Source organism: Zosterops lateralis, assembly GCF_965231275.1.
Source record: "Zosterops lateralis genome assembly, chromosome: 3".
Taxonomy (NCBI): domain Eukaryota; kingdom Metazoa; phylum Chordata; class Aves; order Passeriformes; family Zosteropidae; genus Zosterops; species Zosterops lateralis.
In genome coordinates, this window is record NC_139764.1 from 18,718,382 (window position 1) to 18,744,224 (window position 25,843).

Consider the following 25,843-nt stretch of genomic DNA (forward strand, 5'->3'; position numbering starts at 1 on the left):
GCCAAAGTGGTTATGTTCTTAAACATAAGAATGACTTCTTTCTTATCATAACTATTGAAGTTACCGGTATTTTAAGGGTTTTTACTCATTTCAATAAGAAATTCTCCTTGTTACTACAGATCTATGAAGGGAAGTTAGGAACTCAATGGCTTTGTGTCTGGATATATACCTACTGCAAAGCTTGATCCTACAAATCTCTCACATGGTTAATTTTACTCACACAAGCACCTGCTTGTATGAATAAAGCTTCTCACATGCACAAGTGTTTGCAAGCCCGAGCCCCTAAATCCATTAAATTAATGGCAGAAATATATAAAATATATAATTGATGAACAAGTGAATTAGGATTCTGCTCAAAAGTAGGTAGAAAAGGATTATCACTCAGGCAAGCTCTCTCTTCAGTCACTGTTTCTGATTGATAGATTCATATAAGACTGAGTTTCTGATTAGTTCTGAGATATGAATGCTTCAAAATGTAGGAATAAAAAAAAAAGGACTTTCTGAAAATGAAATGCAATATCCAATTCAATTAAAAGAAAAAGCTATTATCTGGAATTGAACCAAGACTTGGGTATAACGTTGTTTATTCCATGCCAAGTTTAGTAGATGTTTTCCAAAATGCCAGTTTACTTGGATTTTATGGAAAAATTGACCTTTTCACCCAGAACAGAGGCTGCTAATTTCATTAAAGTTGTTAGATATTTCCTCAGAGGGCATTCATGCCAATTCTAGTATTTCATTCCCCTATTTTCATCTATATTTCTCTTGCATGGAAGTGGCCTGACAAAGCTATAACCGTGGTGTTGTTTCCTGCTCTTTCTGTACCCACTGCCAACAGGCTTCATTTTTCAAACTCTGAGAGCACTGAGGAAACTGGGAGAAGTAAGAGCTACCCATCCAAAGCTCCCCTCTTGCCCAGCAGCCCTAAGCCCCTGGGTCAGGTAATCTGCACCATGAGCATCCCAGAAGAGCCTGAATCAACTCAACTGACAGGAGATGAGCCAAGCCTGTCAATTCATACAGCAGCTTGAGCTCATCGTCTGTATTTACATAGTTCCTCAATCAAACTCCTGCGCTCTGTAAACTACGTTTATTACCCTTCTTACGGGCCGACACGGTTTTACAGTTTGCTCTCCTTACAGTAGAGGCACAGATCTACTCTTGATAGCTATTTTGTACCTTAATTTTCCTTTTTAAGAGGGAGGGAGCAGTTATTACTTGCCAAACCAGCACATGTTCATAGAGAGAGTGCGGTCAAGTGGTCAGGAGCAGAGCTGATGTTAATTAGCAATGAAATGAGGAATGAACCAGCATTAGCCCTGAGACTAATCAATGGGAAAATCACTCCAAGCAGGCAGCTTAATGAAGTACTATACAGCTGTTTATTTTTAGTCTGTTTTAGCCTGACAACAAAATCCCGATTAATTAAGGAAAAAAAGTCTTTCTAAAACGTATTTCCTTGTAGAGCCTTGCTATAGCTCTGATTTGTTTGGATTTTTTTGTTGCATTTGTCTATACCTCTCCCTGGCAATTAAAGGCCCAGCTAGAAAAATTAAAGCAGGTCAGAAAAGCATGTACCCATCAGTGGCACACATTTGTCACCAGCATAACCTGCCATCTCACAGGTGGCCCATTCAGGGCCCTTTGCAGCACTTAACTCCCTGCCCCTCTGCAGTGGCAGCCAGAGGGCAGAGCATCCTTGTCCCCAGCCTGCTCCTGCCATCCCTGTGGCAGGGATGGGCTGCCAGAGGGAAGGATGTGTGACACCTGTGGCATGATTTGGGTGAGGCAGCATTGGTCTTCTTGTCACAGAGCTCCACCAGGAGACCCTGGATGAGGACACCAGTGCGCAGTGACCAGGTATGTTTGAAAATCTGGGCTTTGCCCTCACTGTGATGCAATTCCTCACACGCTGAGGAGCTGCAATAGCACTCCCCAAATGTTTGCATTGGATCACCACAGGTGAATCACACATTACCTGCCAAATAAGTCACTAATCAGGTCATCCTGGGATGATGATGTGGCTGCTCCCCCACTGGCTGCTCTTTTGGGCACCCCTGTGTCTTGTGGGGTCCCTCAAGCATCTCCCTTTTAACTCAACCCTGCACTGAGCTCTCCCATCATGCAAACCTCAGCCTTTTCTAACAAAGCTGGTATAACACACTTTGAATATGGTGACGTAGGAGAGGCTGGAGAAGAAGGTTGGGAGCTAAAACCTTTCCTCCAGAACACTACATCAGGAGACACCACCATAATACAATCTTGATTTACCTAGCTGAAAAAAATGTTCTGTTTCAAATACAGTAACAGTGACAATCAAAAAATTTGGGGCTTCACTTCATTTCTCTTTCTCAGATTCACTTTTTGGTACATTCCTGCACCATGGCAGGACATAAAATGAGATTTACATGACAATAAAAGTAGTTATGGTTTAGATTTGGCATTAAGAGCAGGAACTTTAACACCAACCATAACATGAGTTGAAGACACAGGAGGACAACAACCCTCTTCCTGCATGGTCCCCACCCACCAGAGTAGAAATAGCCACAGGTAAAAGGTCAATTCAAACCAGGTCTTACAGGAGGTTTTTTTTCCTTTTTTTACTGTGTGTATTGGACAATTCATTGTTTGTTTGATCAAAGTCCTCTCTCTCATATGCCAACAGAAGCATGACTGGGGAGAGGAGTTTCTTAATCTTTCCAAACATAATCAATAAACCACCTTTGAAACTGTGTCAAAGAAAAAAGGGGGGGATAAGTGGAAAAAAATAGTCTTATGTAGGTACATGAGCTTTTCTGGGCTAAACGTACATACTTGTCTTTAGAGACTTTTCTTGTCTGTATGTTGCAATAAACATCATTCTGCAGCCTTTTAGGCAAGCATGACCTAAGTGAGAGCTGGGTGAACAACAAAAACTGCTCTTCCCCAGGAAAGAAAGAAATCTTTAAACTGATATTATCAGGCCCTCTGTGACAGAGACAATTTCTAAGCCAAATTCGCCTCCTGAAGATGGAGACATTACAGTAAATGTATTCATTAGATCTCGAGTGACAAGCCTTAATTAAAATGTACTGTGTTTGCAAAACGAGAACCAAAATTGAAGACACTCAAGTACAGTAAATATATCTTTTGCACTGAGCAGAGCAAGAGAGATACTAGCTTTCACTTAACACTCAAAAGATGCTATAAAGTGAATACTATAGATATATTTCAATAGCATATATATTTGTTAGAAAACTTCTGACAGAGCATACATACTGTAACAAAGTCAGACACGTCTGCATTCTTACAAATGAATTAAATTTCTTAAAGACTCTATTGTGCATATGAAAAGCAAGTTTTACCAGTTTTTCTTCCTTACTCATTAATTCTTCAACCTGCTGAAATAAATATTGCTAATGCTTTTCACTTCAATAACTCCATTCATGCGAAGATCACAACATTTCACAAACATCAGTTAAATAAACTCCCTTGTGGGAGAGGCAGTGGCTATAAAAGATCTGACCGACTGCTGGGGGTAGAGGTGGAAGATCATACCTGTTTAACAGCACACAGTTGGATTATAAATTTCTCAAGCTTAGCAGATGCCAACACAGGAGAGCAAAAACATGTTTGTCTTTTCCTAAAAGCACACACGAACGTTTAAGTCTTGCTACAAACACACCAGCTGATTGAAAAGATCAACTACTCTTTGATTGATTTCAACTTGGTTATGATTACTTGCAAAGGAAGTGAAGGGGCTTTACCAAAGCCAACCCAAGGTGCTTACTTGCAAGACTTGATTCCATCCAACTGTAAAGTTTGATTTTCAGAGGGCTCTTTTTTTTCCTTTATTCTTTTTTTTTTTTTTTTTTTTTTTTTTTTTTTTTTTTTTTTTTTGGCAGCAGGAGGTGGGGAAGAGCCACTGTGAAGCAATTATTTGTTAAAAAGTGCAGACCTCAAAAACAACATCACTAGCCAGGTAATCCCCTTTATAGCATGATTTGATAGCTCAGGGAAAGCTAAACAAAGGCACAATGCACTGCAACCACAACAGCTGGGTTGGAAATTGCTGCAGATTGTTAGGAGGAGCTGCAAACTAGAGATAGGCAGTGAAGAGGTTAGAAATGATAGGGTAAAGAAGAAAAAAAAAAAAAAAAAAAAAGGAGACAAATTACTCCAAAGACCATATTCTTTAAATCGTTGAAGCAAAACATGTTTATTTGATTTGTTTGTATGCCTATTAAAAAAACGCTACTTTGGGATTCTAGAAACCCAGTCTGTCAATTTTTCAGCTTCTGCACTTTCATGGTTGCTTAGAGCTGTTTAATGCAAATACACTTCCAATAAGAGATTTCATGCCCCTAAATTACACCCAGTTAAGGGCGAATGAAAATGTAAGGTAAATAACTATAATCAGCCATATTATCTTTCTCTTGGCACCTCTCACTTTACAGGCATATTTAAAGGCATCTCTGGGGTCCTATCCTTTTTAACAAGCGGCAGCGCATTTCCTGGAATATTACTTACGGTGCTGTGCTGCGAACATTACACAGGTTCAAATGTTACCTAGAGACCTAGAAAGAATTGCATCTGTTGCAGAGCCGCGCTTGTTGCCATCTTTTGGAACATCTGAAAGGATGAAAGAAAATTTTCAAGTCTCTTCTTCATCCCACACTAAGACTGCCCAAGCCAAGCTTTGGCGTCTGATGCTGTTGATCAACGGTGTTGGGGTGTAGGGAAGGTTCAAGGGAAGAAAAATGAGACTATGCACTCCTGGTGTTCACTGGAAAGCACTCAGGATTCCAGTAAAAAAAAACCCAATAAATACAAGTACTTAAAAGCATCTCACTCCCACTGTTATTTTTAAGCTAATAAAACCATGCTTGAGGAGGAAAGGTGATCTGAGCATAGCTATTAACGGCCTCACAGTCCCTTGCTGTCTCCATGAGAAAGTATAAAGTGATAAGCAATAATCAAGGAGCAACTAATTACCCACTTGGCAAAGAAAACATAGAAGAATGGGAATCTTCAGAAGGAAATAAATCCCTGAAGTCCTTCAAAACAAATTTTGATTATTCCGAGTGAGCTCAAGTTTGCAGCTGAACAGTTTTTTTGCTTTGTTTTACAGGAAGATGACTTTAGAATTCTACAAAAAATATTCTGCTTCAGCTAAAAGTGACACAGCACTGACTGAGTTAAACCAGAGGAGCTCTGTGAGAGAATAAATTCCTCATAATAAAGTCAGATCCGTTTAGCCTGTCTCTCCCATACATCCCAATTGCTACCATACCTCTATTTACCAGCTTTTTATTATCCAAGCTATTTTTACATCATTAGCTTGCAGATCTACTTATGCTGAGGTTCTGCATTCTCCTAGGAAGAAAATTTCTCTGCAAATCAAATTTCACACGGTCATTTGTCTTTAGTGAAGCAGGCCACAAAGTTCTCAACCAATTTATCCCTCTGTGCAGCACTAGCAGAAGCTCTCACTTGACAATTTACATGATCCTTGCTTACATAAGTTGTACTAGACCCTGTGTAGAAATGGATTTCCTCCCACTTGGTTAAAGAAAATATGGGACAAAAGAGCTTGAGAAACAGATGCACAGGTCCTTGTTTGTGCTGCCGGCATAAGAACAAACCTTTGGAAAGTCACATTTATCCCAGTCTCAGTTCTCCCTCCATAAATGGTTACAGTAACAGCTTCACAGGGTGAAGTCCACTTTTCGTAATCCTCAGATGAAAAGTGCTGAAAAAGGGTAAATTAGGACAAATAAAGGGCTGTCCTGGTTAGGGTGCATCAGGCTGCTAAACTCATCAGTCCCTAGGACAGGTCTTTCAAAATCATCATGGTATTTCCACTGTCACAGTGAAGTGACAAAGCAGTCTCCCTGAACCTTCATCAGCTCAGGAGCCCCAGAAATGCCTGTTGTGTTCCTATGAAAGACAGGAATGTTTGATTTCTGCATTGCTACAGGCTCAGAGTCAAAACCATTAATTTACTGATTATAAATGATAGCTACATTTTTCACTGGAGTAGAGATTGGAAACAAAATATTGGAAACCCATACAAATTGTTTGAAAAACAGTATTTTTGGGGCAGCAGATAAATAAATACAGACTTACTTTCCTCTAATCTTTCCAATACCTGCTGCCAAGCACCTTTTCTCATCTGGGCAAAGCTGCTGTTGTTACTGGAGAATGCTTTCTTCCCAAAGCAATGAACACAGAGCAAGTTCCTGACACACAGCAGTACTTCACCAAAATGTCACAATGCAAGTTCATGGGAAAGAAAATACAGTTGACTACTTTCCTAAGAGTGCTGCAGAGGAGTACACCTTCAATTTCATTAAGCCCACTTGGGAAATGCAAACCCAGCCCTTTTCTTTTCAATGTGTTTTATCCACAATTCCTTAAATGCAGCTGGAAATGTGACTTTCAAATACCCAGGTTTTTGTTATGCGCTCACCTAACCCTCATCTTGGCACCTGACAGAAGGAAGCTGTACACAAGACTTTGATTTTTCTTTTTGAATTAGGAGACATTAAGCACCCAAACTCTCTCATAAAAGATCTGAGGCATAAGCTACATAACATCTGTGCAAGCAATGTTTTTTCCACTTAATCCAGACCTTAATGATCAAGAGATATCAGAAAAGTGTCAAAGGAGATAAACCAAGTTATCCCTAATAAAGCATCTATGTCTCCTCACCAGCAGCAGCTGATCTGGGAGCTTGATTCCTGCACCAGGGATATAGAAAGACCTCAAAACTTAAATGTCAATGCATTATGCTTGTTGATTCCCTGGGAAAGGTAAGTCATTGTGTACTCAGTTTCTGTCTAGTGATGCTTTGAGGTTCCTAAGATAAACTCTGTAAATAAAGGCACTGCAGGACAAAGCACAATTCTTTTTTCTTTGTCTCTTCCAAGGCATGTTTCCTTTGCTTTCTGAAGGGTGTAACAACCTATATTTCATAGAAACAGGGAACAAGAAGTGCTAGAGGGGGGTATCACCACACAGTCACCGGTACCACCACACTAAGGAAACATTATCATCTCTCACATGTTGCTTCTTCTCTCATCCCCTCCACAAAGGAAACAACTCGAGCAGCATTTTGCTTGTGCTGCAAACAGAGACACTGTGGTTGTCTCTGTGTGGTTGAGAGACAAGAATGAAGTAAAACGTGTGCTCAGTGCACGGGACCAGACATGTGACTGGGAAACTGGGGGGAAGTCCACCTAACCTTTTCAGGCTATCCCACAAAAAAAATCCTCCCTGGAACAGAGACTTGCTCGGCACTGGCTGCAGAGCACTGCATTTTGACAGATTTCAATTGATAGAACCAAAAACCACTGAAATGACCAAGAGGAACAGCCAATTAAACTCACTGAATAGCTGTCTGTGACTCCACTTGAAGATTCTTTTGGGGGTAAAATGTTAGCACCGTTATTTTGCAGAGCTCCATTGTGCTAGAGGCACAAAACCACTTGTGTTTTTTGTTACAGGACTTCAATAAAAATACCCAGGCAAGGCCCAGCCACAAAGAAACTGAAAGATAAACACACAGGATTACAAACTGCCTGGAAGCCAGCACCAGGATGCTCACAGAGACTTGCTCTGCTGGAGCCAACACCCCTGTACACTGTATGAGAGATTAGCCTGGGTGCTACTGTTTGCAAGTCCAGGGACACCAAATGGGTCTGGGCTGCAAGACAAAGGTGTAACTAACTATCCAGGAAGAGGCCATCTTTTACTAGAAGGGAATATAATTTTCTGATCACCTGGAGATAATGGTGATGATGCTTTGCAGACATTGCAGTGTGAGAGATTTCAGCTCCTGAATTGAAGGCTAGAGGGAGTGACTGTGGGCACATATTTTTTTAGATAAAATGTGGGTACCAACTCTTAGGACAGGTTCCTCCACTACAATCATCAATTCCATTTTAGAGGAACAGCCATCAGCTGTTCCCTCAAATATCCCTTCATCAGGCAAAGGCAATCAGCCATGTCACTGGCTGGCACTAAGGCCTTTGACAGGAAAGGGCAAGGAGAGAAGTCATCTGCATATGGCAGCAATTTGGCACTTGCATCAGCACTGCATTTTCAGTGCCATTTATTTAGTGCCTATGAGTAACTGGAGAAAAAATAATATGAATTTGTACGATGCCACCTCACCACTTGGCACATGCATCCTTTCTTTAAAAAGATCTTTAAAAACATCACCTAAAGCCTGCCTTTTCCTTTAGTCCTTAAGGAAGTAAAACAAGGATTGGAAACTTTATCCCATCACAGGTACAAGTTCTCCCGCTGAATTCAATAGGGCATCAAGGATCCAAATAAAAAGAACTGTCTCTTAAAATAACAGAAAGACAGGTAATTCCAAAAGTTTCAGAGAAGGCTTTAAGCCTGAATTAATGGATATTAACAGGATTTCAACCAACCAAAAGCATAAACATCATCACCAGAGCCAAGTATCTCCTCTACCCTTCCCAATTCTAAACAGTTCAGTAAATGACTCCTTCGTTGCCTGACTGGCACTGACAGCCCACAGCCGGATCCAGGCTGGAAGGAAAAACACCACACACCTGTGAGACACTAGAGCATGTCACAGCCCTCAGCCCTGCTTCTGCAAGTAGTTCAGCTTCCTGGAGAAAGAAGGATTTATGCTGTCCCACCATGAAGGTCTACATAGCTTTGCTTGTCTTATTTTCAGTTTATTTCAGTTCTGTTTCTCCTTTAGTCTCATTATGCTTTGCATTTAAAACCTTAAGCTTATTTTTATTGTTGCTTTCTTCTCATTTCCCATTAGTTTTCAATTCCAGGGAAAATTGGCTGATGGAGAAGATTTTTACAGTCAAGCTTTTTTTTTTTTTTACATTTTAGGATTCATTGAGAAATAATGAGTTATAAAAGTCATAAAAGCTGTTGCTTTTGTTGAACAAATTTGTAAATAAAATTAAAGGAACAGTTGCCACTGTTCTTTAAAGGGCAGCAAGGTGAACGACTTGACACCACCAGGAATAAAGTCATCCTCCCCAGCTTCCTTTTGCAGCAGATAGGCCTCAGCCTCTCACTAATCATCATCTGTCACTCAATGAAGTTTTGCATCTTTAAATTGCAAAGCACGCACTGGAAGGGGGGAAAGAGCCCATGCACACACTAGCAAGGCCTTGCCTTCTGTTCCCAGGGCTGGGACACACAAGCTGATAAGAGCAAGCCATGGGCTGCATGTGCTCTCAGGTATCAGAGTGCTAACTAGCATTCACATCTTACCTTCTTTTGGTTGGTTGGTTTGAAAATGTTTTCTCTAGATTTTGGTATTTTTCTTGGGGTGGGATGGTGGTGATATTTGCTTGGGATTAAGTGTTTTTTGAGTTTGCTTTGTTTTTGGTGTTGTTTTTTTTTTTTTCTGAAAGGGGGTGCGTGCTAATTCCCACCATTATACAGACTGATAAAGGTGGCTATCATTTATGGGTTTTAAACTTCCTCAGTGTTGTTTGCAGACAAAAAGTGTGGATGTCTCCACTGTTTTGCTTTCCCTTCTGCTTTTTCAAAAGAACTACTTTTAAAGTAGATTTTTTGTCTGTGTTTGAGGGTTTCCTCTGTAGATGCTCAGAAGCAGAGTGACCTTCAGAGGGGAGGCTTGGTGACCACACCAGGGCTGGCACTCTTCTCTCCTGACTCTGCACCCAACTACCACTAGATGGATGTGGCTCTACCAGAAACAGGATTGGTTTTTTTTCCATGCTGTGGTTTACACTGAAGTCCCTTGGTTTTTTGTCTGGAAGCCACTTAGATGACAGGAAAATATTTCATAACAGTTTTTCTAAAGACATCTTCCAGCCACATTTAATTCCCTTCATGGAGCAGATTTTAAGGAAAATGATTGTTACTGTCGAGAACATAACACAGTGCTCCTTTTGAAGTCTCCCAGTAAGGAAAATGCTACAGACCACAGATATCCATGTGAGAAATGTGAAAGACATAAAATGTTGTGGTCTTGGACACAAAACTTTGTTAGGGTTTGAATCCTGGCCCATTATGTGCTAATGGTATATTTCATCTTTGTTTTGAAACAAAACTACACTTCTAAGAAAGGAAATTCAGAAAGTAAACGCAACCCTAGGTAGGTCACAAATCTAATACACAGGTTTTCATTTTTCTATTTTATAACTAGGAGATATTTTTAAAGAGCTAGTTCAAGAAATACCTGCCTTTAGAAGATTTTGCTGTTTCTTTTGTGCACCCTCAATGTGATGCCTCAGATCTTGATGTTACAATTATTTGTAGGAACTAACTGCAAGTTCACATTATGTTTGGTTTGAAATTATAAATAACCACTATGACAAAGGCTGTCTGTCCACCCCAAAACAGTTATAGAAGTAACAGAAAGAGAGATGGGAGAAACACTTCTGAAATCCCTACACTCATATTTGCAGTTGCAGTTGCAAAATTTAGACAATTTGCATGTTTAAACTTGCTTGGGTATTTTCACCTAGCAGTCAAATATACTAAGGAAGAGACTAAGACAAATAAACAAAACCAGGAGACTTGCCCTTTAAACCTTTTCTGAGTAAATTCTTTTCTACCAAGTTAGAGGGAGTCAGGCAGCTTTAAATCCAGAATACTTTGCTTATTTAAAAATAGTAATAAGTTGGTATTTAACAAGCTTTGTTCACAGGTAGTTTTATGAAGCCATAGGACCAAACTATGGAACAATTTATATGGGAAGGGCATTTCATGCCATCAGACCAGCTAGCCTTCCACAGGCTGCAGTGCTGGACACACTGTGCATCAGCACAACACTGACTTTCTACTTTGAAATGAAATTTTTCTACTAAACCTCTGTGACTTTGGATCCCAACTGCAATAACAGTTGTGATCCCCATCAGACACTTCCACCCCAAGGCCAAAAACAGTGATACTAAAAAATTAGCAACTCCTCACAGCTGCTAAATTATGAGGGCTTAGATTTTCTTCATACAACTGGTTTGCAGATATATGATAACTGCATGGCTAGTATACACTTAGAGATCCTGAGACTGCATCAGCAGATCAGCTAATTGTGTTAATTGGCTATTTGCATGCACAATTACCTGATTTGTACAAGCAGTCAAGGTGATCATACATGTAAATTAGGCATGAATTTGCACAATTTACTCATCTGAAAATCTGCTATTCCACTTATTTTTAAGCATCAGAGGCTGCCAAGTTACTGCCTTTTATGCTTGATACATTTCCCAAGTTTTACACTCCTTTTGCATTGCTTTTGTACATCACTGTGGGCAAGCACCCCTGCATGCATGGGCACACAACCATGCATAAAGAAATGGGCAAATCATCATCAAAAAGTCACACAAAGACAGTGACCTGCATCCCCATACAGACAGAAATTTACTTCTTGCCTCCTAAAGGTCTTATTTTCCCCCTGTTATCTCTTCAGTTCTGGGAACTGCTGAGCTTAACAAAGTAAACTTGATTTTAGTTATCACAACAAGCTCAGGAAGCTCTGCAAGGAGCAGAAACCCAAACAACTCCAGTGCAAATACTCAGCCTGAGGCCCTGAAGACTGCTTAACATTTAAAGCCCCACTGCTGCCATGCTGACTTGCTGGTTAGGGGGTTTCAAACACAAATGGGTCATCTACATTTAATGTGAAGTTATACCATAGCTTGTCAAACAAATGGATGTTTATGCCATCATGGGCTGTTCAGGGATTCCAGAGTGGAGCACATAGCTATTATAAAAAGCAAATTCTCTGAAAACTGCACACCTATCTCTTCCCCTCCTGAGGTAACATCTTTAGCTGAAGAGGGATTTGGGATAGTACAATATGGAGAGCAAAACCCAAGAATGGATTAGTGCAATGCAATCTCAAATACAAGTACATCTCTGCCTGCCTGAAGTGGCAAGGTAATCAAAATTTTTCAGTTCACCAGGGACAAAAAACACCATTGGTGGAAGAAACAAACAAGAAGAAACAAACCCCATAAGCTGATTAGGGCCAATACCTACACATTCACACACACACACACAAAAAAAAAAAAAACCCCATCCAACCCCAAACCAATAAAAAAGAAACCCAAACACTTGTTACAACACAGTTAAGTAGAAGGTTAAAAACAGGTCTCTAGTCTGAAGTGCTGTGCATCTCAGTTTCAGTGGCTGTGGTTATTCACAGGACTTCCTCAGGGAGAAACAATACTCATGGTTAGAGGTGATAAAGTAATCCAAATGCCTAGACATTATAAATAGAGAGAGGTTCACACTCTACTTCTGTCCCTCAGCACACATTAACAGAATGATTGCTGCACTGTTGTCTACAGCTTCTTCTAAACTAGAGACAGTTGTAGTCTAGGCAAACTCTGCTTTAGGTGTGCAGCTCCTTCCATCCTCTCCTCACGAGTAGTCACTAAAACCAAAGGCCTTGGGGCAGGGCTGTTAATGGCTTTGTGCACAAGACTGACATAGCAACACAACTGTCAGATTTAAAAGACAAATTACTTCTCTTTTTTTTTCCCCACCAGTACAGCGTGTGGTGCAAGTGTGTGTAAAACTGTAGGGAGCTCTGGAAGAACATTAGGGCCTCACTGAACCGTTTCTGAGGCAGCTGCTGATGGTTAACGGGGCAGGACAAGCGCTTGCAATGTTGCACCTCAATGCCCCGATCCACCACCACTGGAAAGGACTCCAACTCCTTCTCCAGTATCTGAATATTAATGCAACCCATTGGCTTTAAGAATGGTATGACCAAAGACTGAGTTACAACCACCTTCTTCTGCATCTCTGCAATAAATGAGCACATTTTTCTTTCCTTACATTAAACAAAGGAGACATGCTGAATGTTCATTTACTGAAAAATTCCAGGTAATATAAATACACTCAAAATAGGAGTCAAGTTGCAATTCCACTTCCAAATATAAGTCAACCCCTTTGAGATCTGGGGAATAGAGAAGAGCCAGACCCAGCTCAGCCCAACACTCCTCCCTGCATTCCTCCCCAGGCACATGTGTTTGAATGTGTTTATCTGGGAAGGCTCAGGTCAGCCCTGTGCTGTAGGAGCATCTCCTGCAGCTGGAACATCCAAAGCAGGTAGCACTCCACGTTGTAAAGTGCTCATGCAGCAGGACTGAGGGAGAGGCATTTCCTGGTCACCGGCTGTTCCCGACTACAGGAAAATGAAAATACAGCATCTCCGCACCTGTTCACCTGATGGTGAAGGAAGGAAAAGCCATTACCAAGTGACAGGAGACGAAAAACCAAAATCCACTTCAGCAACTCATCCCAGCACTGGTGATTAATCTCACACTCCCACAGCCTGATGCACATTAACCAGATAATTAATAATTTCTTTAGGGACTCCAGCTCGGCAACTGTTTTATCAACCTGCACAGGAGAGATGCTGCATTTGTGATCAAACTGCTGGAACTACCAAAATGTTCTGCAGGAACAGTAAAAGCTTCAGAGCAATCTGTGAGCCCAGTTTTACAAGTAGCTGTAACATATGTGCAGAAATCAAGGCTGCTCCTTTATCAGTGCAATCACCAGACTCAAAAAACTGAGCAAGATCAGCATAATAAGAATAATTGCAGAAATGCCCAGCTCTATCCAATCCCCATCTTTCTCCAGCAGAAGAGCTTCGCAGTATTTTTTAAAACACACTTTGCTTGATGCAGTAACACAGTATATCCAATCATGCACTTTGACTATCCTTGGTATGAATAATAATAAATCAGATTCATTTGCCTTACCACAAAAAAGGTTAAACAATAAAAAAAACCCACCATCCCATGTGTGAATTCTACAAGCCAAAGGCTTTCAAGCAATTCAGTGAGGAGGATGGCCACACTTAGCACAGCTCTCGCTAACAACTTTTTGCCACCCTCTGCGCACTCATCCTCCATGTTCAAGGACAGTCACACAGGATCTGAAACACAATACCAAAGTGCTGGCACCACATTATCTCTCCCAGCACTTAAAAATGGACTGCTGAGAAAAATCATGGTAAGTATTCTTTCCGATATTAAACTCTCCAGTGTGTTAGATATATGTCAGTATCAAGTGATTAAGAATGACTGATAATTAATAAATCACACCCATGGAGAGTGACCGGGTATTATTTCTTTCAGCCTCTGAAAAGAAGAGCTCAATTCACAGTTCTGCCTAAGTAATTTTATCTCTCCAAATTAACCATCCCGTGCAACTGCTGCTAGCACGGAGATGTTCCTTTTTTTTCAATGGGCTTCAAAACAGTAAGTTATTTGGGCTGCTTTTCTAGTAATAGTTTATTGTTATCATTACTGTGCAGGTAAGGAAACAGAAATCCATCACACGTGAGAGTCTCAAAGCTTTCCCAACACAGAGTAGATTCTTAAACAAAGCTTGAACTTGTCCTTTCATCACACAACTACTCTTCCACCTGAGAGAAAGCTGCAGCTTTTGGCTACAGCTCAGCAGAGTATCTGCCTTCTAAAAGATATCCTGCTCTCCAGACTTGGGTCCTGGAAATGGGCCTGTGCAGAGCTTTAGTGACAGCCATGCACATCTGCACAACTGACCAGGTATTGATTGCTATGTGCAGACCCCAAAGTCTGTTCCAAGACTGGGTTAGTAATAGAGAATGCTTTTCGTTTTTTTAGTCCATAGCATGGCTTGATTTGCATTTCCTTTCACATAACTGAATGACGTAATACACCAATTTTTTAATCATCTACTTTAGTGTTTATACCACTCCGCTCACCATATTATTTGAGCCCCTTCATTTTTCATAGTGTCAGTTACCATTATTCCATTAAATTAAATCCTTTTACAAGCATCTTTCTATAAACATGCACTAGAGATAACATAGCCACATGGTGAGGATTCACAGACTACAGTAAGCAGATTACACCTGTCTTGATTTTCGATGTAGCTGTCGGCAGAGTATATTCTCCCATCAAACTGCACGCAGATCTCCTCATTAAAGCTACAGGGGAGAATAATTACAGAACAGTACATTGCAGTTTACCAATTGGTCTCGCATACATAATGGCCTATCAAAGAAAAACTGCGTCCTCCAACAGCTGGGAAAATCTTTAAATTGTTATTAGTATTATTATAAAATAGCCAACGTTTTAAACTATCCAACAACTTGCCTCCTGTATGCAAAGCAGACAGATAGAGCTGATCACACCCAAAAAGGCCTTTGACTCCCACCCCATAAACAGAATTACTTTTCCCTTTACAAACACTCCATTCCCCAACCTTCTGTTCCACAGTAAAATCCCCTCCTCCTGAGAAATTATGCTGATTGCAGAATAAGCCTTGAAAGCAAATGGGTGGTTTTCTGGATCTCTTAAGAGAGAGAAAACTCTACTTTTTCTCTCTGGTGCTGAGTGCTAAGCATCACATTCCCCCACATCCTCACTCCTTGATGGGGAAACAGGGAGTGTATCAGGTCCCCACCGTTCTTCTCTCACCAGCCAGGGGAGAAGGGGGGCCTCAGTGGCAGCCTATTTATCTCCAGCGACATCTGAGGTTTTCTTCCAGCCCTTGGCACCACCAGCAGGTCTCCTTGCGTGGCAGCTGGCTGATGAGGTGCTGCCTATCCCAGATAAAGGATGCTGGAGAGCCTACAAAAATCTGCAGTGGAAGCAACCTCCTGGTGCTTCTGTCCCTGGCCTTTCACGCTCCAGAGCTGAAGCATCCAGAATATACTGAACTGGTAGCCCTGTGGAGCATCAGGAAGAGTGATTTTTTGCCCATGTTGATAGTTAAAACATCTGACCTGTGTTTGTGTTAATGGATAAAAGGCAAAACCATTTTTGGATGCTATTTGCATTCCAAGATTCCAACTGTTAGGACCTTCAGCTCCAGTCAGCAACCAAACCCATCGCTCTTCAGGCACCACTTCTGAATACAGCTCTTACTCATCACACAACAGACAACAGAAGAGTAAAAAGCCCAGACAAAGGAAGAGGCAAATTCTTCAGATGAAAAAATCAAGTTAGCTTTGCTAGCGTTCCTTGCTAGCCCAGAAGCAAACCCTCCTAAGCACATATTTGGGGCCCAGCAAGATGTCCTGACATGTTCTCCTACTCTGCTAAATCAGGAACTGATAGCTGAGGACTTCAGCAACAAGAGAACGTGCTGCTGGACCAGTCCCACCTATTCTGGTTCTCCCAGACTTTTACACAAAGACTCCAAAAGGGACCTTTCTGTTCAAGCAGCCCAACAGCCAACTTTTCCCAGCTCTGAGGGACAGTGACACAAGCCAAGTCAGCAGGCAGAGGGACACTCACCAAGTAAATGCATCTAACTGTTGGCAGCGTTCAAACCACCAGAGAACAAATCCACCCTCTGAAACAGCTCTCAGCACCAGCACTGCAAAGGACTTGCTGCTGCACTTTACCCAGCTGCACCTCCCAGACGAGCTGGCACACTGCAGGCTCGCTCCCAGCCTCTCTCAGCTTGTTACTCCTAACAGGGACACGCTGACAACAGAAGCTGAGCGGAAAACCAAACGGAGAAGAGCCTGCTCCGGCCAGCAGGCAGCCCACAGTGTCTCCTGTGAGCTTGGAAATACCTAGGTTTCTCTTTGAGAGCTCTCCGTTTGCAAGGCTGCACCTCATACTCCAGGGTGGAGTTGGCTGCTGGCTTAGAGAGATCACCCAGCCTGACCTCCTGTGCAAACAACACTGCCCAGTAACCTTCACCCACTTAAACACTGCTTTCAACTCAGCAACTCCTGCATTTTCTCTAGTTAGCAAGTTTGGGTAGAAACAATCCCTGGACATCTCAATCACTGCTTACTTTCCACAGGGGGGGAAAAAAAGTAAAAAACCCCAAACTTTCTGTCTATGCCACAAGCCTCACAGATTTTGCAAATTTGTTCCCAGGGTCCCAGCAGAGGCAGAAACCATCCTGTGGCCACCACCTAGATGGGTATCCCACACCAGGAACTGGGCAGCAAAGCCCAGCAGTGACAACACAGGGACTCAAGAATATTTTGTTCTGGCCCTTACTCTGCGAAGAGAAGCCCAGCAAGAGCTCCTAGAGCTTAGTTCTTCTTCAACTTTCCCTCACAGAGCAGTCTCACCACAGAGAAGTCAAAAATAGCTTTGCTGTCAATTGCCATAGTAGCAAAGTTTAGCCCTTTGGGAAATTTTTCCTTCACTTCAATAGTTCTGAACCAAAACATTAATCAAGAAAAGCACATTAGCTATTATAGCTTGTATTAAAAGTATAAATACCTCATAAAAACTGTGCTTTTTAAGTTTTAGTGGTCTTTAGAAAGCTTTTCCTTCCACTGCTGTCCCCTGATGCTACTGACTCTGCATATTCAAATCCTCCATTCAAAGGTACTCTCAATAAAACAAACCTTTATTAATTGCCAGAATACATATCCCATGACTTTTCAGAATAATTGAGTGTCGAATGTGTCTTTACAAAATATCATTATTCCACTTTCCTGTTCTCACCAGAAAAACAAGCCAGCCTGACAAGTGGAGAGAAAACAAGTATAGGATTTCTATCGAGTAAGACATAATATACAGGATTAGCTACAATTTGCCAAATTAAGTAACTAGCTTTCCTGGATGGAGAGGGAAGGGTAAATCATATCCACCCCAGACAAAGGCACTGAAGGAAAAAAAAAAAAAAAATAAAAAAATAAAAAAAAAAAAAAAAAAAAAAAAAAAAAAAAAGTATCAACTGACTGGAGAAATCTGTCACAGATATTTCAGTAGATCAGGACTCTGACTATGTATCAGAGAAGAGAAGCCCTGATCAAGTCACATGCCCTTTACTACAGAAGATAAGATCAAAAGGTTTCAAAGGAAACTGATGGTGACAGTTTCTTCATTTGTATGCAATGTGACATACCAGATCCAAACTGTTGGCTACTTTTTGAACTATTTGTCAGGGGAGAGAAATTATTATTTTCTTTTATATTTTACTTTCAAGAACTCTTAGTCATTTGGGGGTTCTCCCCCCTGCTCTGTGTCCCACCACCCTCTGTTTTATTTTTCAGCCAGGATTCAAACGTTCACCTTTGATGTAATATTTTTGCTGCACATCAGAATAGCTGTGCCAAGCTTCAGAAGGACAATTAAATACAGAGAACGAAAAGGATGACATCAGTTCAAACATGAACTTTTAATAAAATTATTCTAAAGAAATGTCCCTGGTGATGATTATTTTCTTTTCCTTGTGTCTTCTATTTTACTCTTTCCATGTGTTCGCAACAATTCAAATTATTGCCAGGCTAGCAGCTGTAGTTGACTCGAAGCCATCAGCTTACATACAAGCAGAAGTATTTCTGCCTATTTCTCACTGCTTCTGACAGGAAAAGTGTTAAATATAACGCAAAAAAATAACTGTGTAAGATCACAAGTTGCTTGTATAGCCAATAGGCTGTATAGCAGCTATATTCACATGGCAAATAAGTAAATGAGGGACTTGTGACTAGCTCTGCTTCTCCAGGGCCCAGATCTGATGAGTTTCAGCCCAGCACTCCCTGCTGATGTGCAAAATCTGCAGTTGCTCATTATATGTTAGTAAACTTGCTCTAAAATCATGCCCTTCTTTCCAAAAAAAGGTACCAAACACCTTGTCAAAGTTCATCTGTGGCACTCAGTATTCATGAGCCAGTGATATGTGTAAGGTAATAATATTCTCCCCAAAGTGTTGTGAAACATTCAGAAACTGCAGTAGCTGCAGCCACGTAAGTATCTGAGACAGCCAGACACGAAAAAATACGTTGCAGTCTCCTGGGTGAAGGAGAAGGTTCTCAAACCACAGAAAAGCGATACAACACTCACTTCTAGCTCTGGTACAGCCCCATAGATCAAATCCTAAAGTTGTAGCATTTGGTTTTAAATGTGACAAACATTTTAAATGTTTCAAGCTCTTATATAAATCCTTGAGAATCCTGGAATCATTCTAATAAAGGATGCTGAATTTAAGGACTCAAGTCTAAGCCCCTTTAAACACAGCAGGGGAAAGAAATAGCTCTTCCAACAATATTTTTCTCAGTCAGGCCAAATATTTTTGAAGCAAATTATTTGGAATACATAGCTTACATGTACAAGTCTATTGAGAGTTTACACAGATATTTATAGAGAAATTACTGCAGTACACAGATTTAGAGTCACTTAGAAAGTCTTAAAAAGCATATGACAATACCTTTAGTGCATAAAGCCGCTGTCAGAAACTCCTGTCAGTGAAGCTGTTTTCCCAAACCATCATCTGCTCTGTCCATGCAGCCCAGACCTTCCTTGGGGCTGCTGTAACATCCCTTGTGGAACAGCGAGGGGAAAGGAGCTGCACCTTCCCCAGCAGGTTCCCAGCTCCTCAGCCAGCCCTCAAGGCTCCTGCTCCAGCCCTGCTTTCCCAGAGCTGCAGCTGCAGTCCATCTGCATCTCCTTCTCTGACACAGACGAGAGCAAACATGCCCACAGTTTCCCTTGCTACTGTACCAAAGCCTTGTAATTCATTCTTTTTGTCTTCTTGAAGCAACACAAACCACAAAATCCAAAACCCACATGAGGAAGTCACTCTGGTGTGACCCAGCACTCACCTTTCCCACCTGTGATGATCTGAAGACCACTGCACCAGGAAATACTTTACCAAGTGATTTTTTTTTCCTCCCTCCCCGTGGGTAAATTCTAGCTCTGAATTTCAAAAGCTGCCATTAACACACAAAAAGCTGGAATAAATCCCTCTCCTGGACATGCAAACACGCTCAGTTTCACGTGACTTGCAGCTGGTCTGAAGAGCTTGCACCCTGCCTCACACATCACTATCTGGTTGTGCAATGAGACCACCACGTTGGATAGGCACAGCCCTCCAGCAAGCAGCTCTGGTTGCAAAACACCCCGTAATTGACATTCTAACCCACATTATCGGCCATGCACCCTACTAAGGTCAAACCTGGTACACACCAAACCAATACCAGAGTAAAACTTTAGGAGAAATAGAAATTGAAAATGCAAACTCAGGCTGGGCATCACAAACTGGTCGGGATTTGAAAGTACTGACACATTCATAGAGGATATGAGACCTAAAGAACAGAGTAAAGCAATCCCATAGGCATAAAAAATATGTATATATATATACATATGTATACACACAGATACAGTGTACAGCAGCCTCACCACGCAACTTCTGACACCAAACTTAAATAGAGAAGCCATGCTTCCTTGGCTTTCTCAGGAGAGAAGAACAAAATGGCAAGAAATCAGCTTTTCCAAGGGTGTTCAAGAGTTAACGCCTGGAGAAGGTGGCCCCCTGAAGTGGCTACTGACCTGCATTAGGAGTCTGACAGGTATAGGGAGCTCTTCTCACACTCTCAGCAGGTGGCCCAGGCTTGAGCAGACTGAAGTGGATGCTGGTTCACTTGAGTACACAGGGCTGTAAGTAACAAAAATTCATCTGCTTGCTGAAACTGTCCCTGCTACAGAACAACACCTTCCAGAGGCAGACAGGCTTTCAGTTATCATTAACTGAGTCAGCCACTCAGGGTCAACTGCAACCAGGAATGAATCAGCACCATCAGGCTTTCAAAGTAGGTGTTAAAACCCGGGTGAAACTCATTCCCCCCTTCCCCACTGTTTTACCCCTGTGCTGCTGGGTGGGCTTGTGGCTTCTGCCAGAGACATGGTGAAAGTGATGACTTTAACTGGGAAGTACTGGATACACCTTCCCCCATGGGAACAAGGGCATGAGGGATAGCTCACTTTGTATTTTCCAGCAAGGCCAGTGGATTTTCTCCCCTGTGTAGGTGTTGTGTGTTTGTTCCATGCCCAGGAGATGGAACAATTAGGATGTGCTCAATACCCTTCTGCCGCCCACTCAGTGTAACACCTTAGTCATCAAATTGTCCTATTGTGCTGCTCAATACTTTCTATAACAGTAGGAATATGAGAGTATGTCCAAAGATAGCAATGAACACACAAGGTAATTATTTTTAAGCTTGCTAATCACAATCAATAGTTTCTTAGCAAAAACTGATGAGCTGGAGTTGGCTCCTATTTTTAACCAATAAGATATGCAGTCAAGACTTGAATTACACCATCGGGCAAGTCTCCAAACTCCTAATGACTGCCAGCCAAGAGAAGGATGGGACCTTGGTGGGTCTCACTCCCTTCCCGAGCACAGTATCAAAGTAATTTTTCTGTAGACTGTAAAGCCAGAAGTGGGTTGTAACTGCTGCATGACTTCACCAAAAACACCACACAAGAATCTAACTCCATACATCAAAAAGGAGTTACACAATTCTTAAAAAGCCTGAGGATGTTTACTTGAAGAGTTTGAAGTTTTGTAGCTGTCATATAAAAGATAAACTCCTATTAGAACAGTGCCATGTGCCTTCCAGGGGTGTACAATTAGGAACAGATGAATACAAGTTGAAGACTCCTTAGAAAGCTCACACCCTCTCCCTTTTTTGGTAGGACTTTCCTTAAAGTAATATTTCTAATGTTTCGCTACCCCTTGACTTTTTTTAATTTCCAAAACCCTGAATTTCTTTGCTGCTTTTGGGAAATTCCTCAATTCTCTGCCACTCTCAGGAAGCTGTTATCCTCTCTACAAAAGAACCAAAAATCACTCCCAATATTCAATACTGCAGTAATAATTCCCTCTTGGAAGAAGGAACATGTTTTCGTTTGTTTTGTTTCTTCTCTCCACTGATTAAAAGCAACAATGAGTCCAAAGGAATAGTACAGTATCATCAAGTGTAATTGTTGCCTTTCACAACAAATGTGAAGGAGATCAGGAAACACACCCACCCTTGATTACTGGGAAAATATCAGGGATAGAAAATGTCAGCAGGGGCAAGTAATTCTGTTCTTCAGCTTACACAGATGAAGGTAAGTGAGAGCAGCACCAGCCCTCCGTTCATTAACTGGATGGAATTACAGTGGTTCGGAGGTTGCAGAATTACACAAGGAATTAACACTCCCTTCATTTTCCTGTCGTAATCCCTCTAAGTTTGGGATATTTTCAACTTTGGTTCTGGTGTCTGCTGCTAGATAAAAATGGCTGAGTGATGAAGGCCTCCATGAGGTGTGCAGGCAGGTTGGCACCTCTCAAGGAGGGACAGCAGCCCAGTGTACAAGGAACATGGTTTGGCCATGCCATAATTTCCAGATATCTAAAACGACCAATGCTCTCTGTGCTAGAAAGAGTGACACTGCTGTCTGTACTCAATGTAGGCTTTTGAAGCCTCCTCTCAAACATTATATGCAGTGTCAGTGTTTATTAAAGATAACTAATGCCCTAACACTTTATTTACTTCTGTTTATTGCTATTTTAGCAAGAGTCACCAGAGAGTAGCTATGCTTCTGGTCCACCAGGGTTCTTTAATCACTGTTAGTAGGTAAAATCATGTGTGACAACTAATCCAAAAAGCAGATTATATTTATTTTGGCTACAGTGGCTTGCAATTTGTTAAAATCAACAAAGCCTTTTCATTAGCCCCCTGCTGATGTCCTAAAACCAGATATTTCAAGGGTCTCAAAGCACAGAGCTACACACGTGCAGTAAAGCTGGGACTGACAGACTTGCCGTTGCCATACTTACCATAAAATCTTATTAAAAACAACAGCAAACTTCTTATTTTCTTTCATAAGAGGGCTTAGTTTATGATCTCAAATTCCAAAATTAAAATCTTAGAGGCAGGACTTCTTAAATTTCAAGAAGTACAAGTGAATCAACAATAAAATCATCAGTGAATTACTTGCTCGGGGTTGTGTTTGTAAAAAAAAGCTGTTGTGACACTGTAAGGAGTGAGATTACAGATTCAGCAAGTCTAAATATTAGCCTACATGCTTGCTGAGCCCTCTGCATCCTGGAACCACATTTGAAAGACTGAATTTCTAGTTAACAGGGTGATCTTGCAACTCTCATTCTCTGTGATACCACAATCTCTGGCCATAATCTCCTGATGGCACTGCCTCAGACCTGTGATCATGAAAACATATGCTTGGAATCACAGTGGATCAGAATAGATCCACACTGAAGTTATAGGGTTCCATCTCTTCTCCAGCCTCGCTACTCTTCAAACACTGCCAGGAAGTTCACAACTCCAGAAGCAGCCTTACCATAACCACCAAGGGCCACCATTCAAACAAAATAGGAAATTAGTTCATTAGGAGGCCACATAATTGATTTTTTATATATATGAAGACACTGATTTACATCAATGAAGTTTTTCCTCTCTTGTTATGAATTTCCTGAGTGACAGACATACTTTTGGCCACTACCCTTACACCCCCCTTTGGCCAAGTGACTTAAACAACACCCTTGCCACTGTGAAAAAAGCCTGACCTGCATCCTACCACACAGACAAATTTATTTCCCACAGCTGGATGTAGATGTAGATCTGCTTTTCAAATTTTCATGAGTCCTGCTGAAGTGGAGCTCCTTGTTTGTCCCCCTAAGCACAATCTTGAACATTGTCAAGGCCGATTACCAGACATCACTTCACACCAGCCCTTTCCAAATCCACAGATCTCCAGTGGTTTAGAGGGAAGCCGAGAGCAGTCCTTTAGTGAGAGAAGCATTCCTAAACACCCAAACCAGCACAGTGCCAGGCTGCCCCTGAGACAGGAGGGTCACTTCATCTCCCTCTGTGCCACTGTCCTCCAGCTGCCTGCAGCCCCTCCAAGCTCACACGCTGAAGACAACAAGCCGCCTGCTGAAGCAGAGAATAAAATCCAGCCTGGAAGGAAAACTGAGATACAAAGCTTTTCTCCAGTGGCTAATCAGAGTTCTGTCCACAGGGAAAACTGAGCCCCATCTGATATACAACTTACTGTTTTGGCTCTCCATAATTAAAACTCTTGTTGCCATGGCAATCCGAAGGCGGGTGAGAACACAGGCATGGCTCATGTCATGCCTCTTTGGTGATACAATTTGTTGTCCCAGTCTGGCTTGTGCCAGGACGGAACAAAACGTGACTCGGAAATAGTTGACTTGACGAGGTTTGTTATTTAGGAATCAGATGTTGTGTGAGCTGTGAGACCACTTTCTCAGGCTCCCTAACATGATCACTAATCCTGATAAGTCAATAGCAGTTTTAAAGATAATTTCAAAGAGAAGAGTTCTGATCCTACACTATAAAGAAAGAAATATTTTTTAAAAGTATAGATAATGATAAAGAATCAATCAGAAGGATTAATATACACATTCTTAAAAGTAGATACAAAATTAAAATGCAAAAACCTGATTATAGGTTCAATACCACAAACATCCACGGTTTGGTTGGCATTTGTTCATTCATTTGAAACTGTGATCTCCACTGAGCATGTTATAATCAAGCAGAACTTACACATCACCCAATAACCTCTGAACAGCAGCAAGTAATCTGCTATTGAAGAAATATCATCAACATAACTCTTTCTGTGGATATACACCTATACAGGCATAACCCACACAGACACATCAACAGGTTTTTTACAGGATGGGGCAACAATTTTAGTTTTGTGACTTGCAATCCAGTCATTTCTTATGTGGAAATCTCTAATGGAATTTCTGACATGAACAAGAGTTTATTCATGTGGAAAACTTACAGGTGCAACTGTAACTTTTAAGCAGTTGTATGGAAATATCTACTACAACTAAAAGGTGAGATGCAGAGACTCAAGTAAAAATCACATTGATGCCAATGTCTATTGACAACAGTCAGAGTTTTGCTTCTTTCTGGAATGGAAAACTTCATAGATGGCCCAACCATAAACCAAGAGAGATGGCTGTGGGCTGAAGATGGACCAGGGAGGGGTGAGATCCAGGAGAGCCACCCAAGCAAGGAGGCAGGCGCTTCTTATATGACTTGGATTACTACGGCTCTTGTATTTCTGCAAAGCAAAATACTTTCTATTATACAAATCTCAGTATGAAGTTTGTGTGCTAATACTTCAGCTGCCATGTGGCCCCTGAAGGATCAGTTATAGATGAGGGGATTGATCATGGAAGATATCTGGGATGATCAGGGTTAAGAAGCAAGACAGAATAGGGAGTGTAGAACAAGGAAGTTCAGCAATAGCATCCAGGGAGAGGGTTTGGAAACATCTGCTTCAGAGAACTGACACCACATGGACACTCGCTTCTCAGAGAGCAGCAAAAGAATTTTGGGCAGCTCCCTGAGGAAAAAATCCAGCACCAAAGTCCAAACAGGATGGTCCAGGGAATGCCTTAAAAGCAGAGGGTGACCAGAGAGCCATGATGTCGTAGGTGTATATAACAGCAATACAAAAATTCAAAATCTAATTCCTTACCCCACACTGTTTTCCCCACAACAAAGAGGAGGGGTAAAACAAAAAGGGATCACAGCAGTTGGATACATCACTTTATATGGATAGAGCTCATATACTCTGGTTATTAGCACATGATAAAACTCTATAAAAAACACATGAGGCTATGGAAAAAGAATGGGAGGAAAAACTAATGGGCCAGAAGAAGAACAATAAACTGGCAGATGGGAGGTCCCAGCTCAAGAAGAATTTGAAGGAATGGAGAGATGTATTCTTGGAAGAGGAAGGGTACATCAGGTAGCTGACATATTGAGTTTCCAGGAAAGAAGGGAGAGTATTAATGACAGTGCAGCTGACGGTTTCAGCAGCTACCAACGAAATGATTTGCCCTTCTTTTTCAGCTGAAGAGGTGACAGTGTGAATATGGCAGCTGATTTACATATATCATCATAACTTCCATAGGAATATCAGATTTCTTTATAAGGACTTGTAGTACCAGCTTTGCAGGTCAGTGTCAATGTCTAACAGAGCCACTGGAGAGAAAGGGGAAGATTCAGAGAGGCACTGAGGTGCCTGAAACAGGGCTTAACCTGAATTTAATTGCCTAATTAAAAAAAGATTCCAAAATC

General features: G+C 41.4%; 1 protein-coding gene across 40 annotated transcripts in view; it reads right to left on the reverse strand.

Annotated features, from left to right (window-relative positions):
- ESRRG (estrogen related receptor gamma) overlaps positions 1-25,843 on the reverse strand; it is a 393,084-nt gene that overhangs the window by 261,484 nt on the left and 105,757 nt on the right. For 7 of the 40 annotated variants that reach the window (XM_083857943.1, XM_083857933.1, XM_083857935.1 and 4 more), the window contains one exon: positions 5,625-5,731. The exons of 30 other annotated variants lie outside the window; for them this stretch is intronic. Coding sequence is in view for 1 of the 10 variants with exons in the window: in XM_083857940.1 (XP_083714066.1) it covers positions 20,268-20,273 (6 nt within the window). In the remaining 9 variants the exon portion in view is untranslated. Of the gene's footprint in view, positions 1-5,624; positions 5,732-20,267; positions 20,374-25,843 lie in introns of all 40 variants that reach the window. 3 more of the 40 variants (XM_083857945.1, XM_083857940.1, XM_083857968.1) reach the window with 1 other exon arrangement.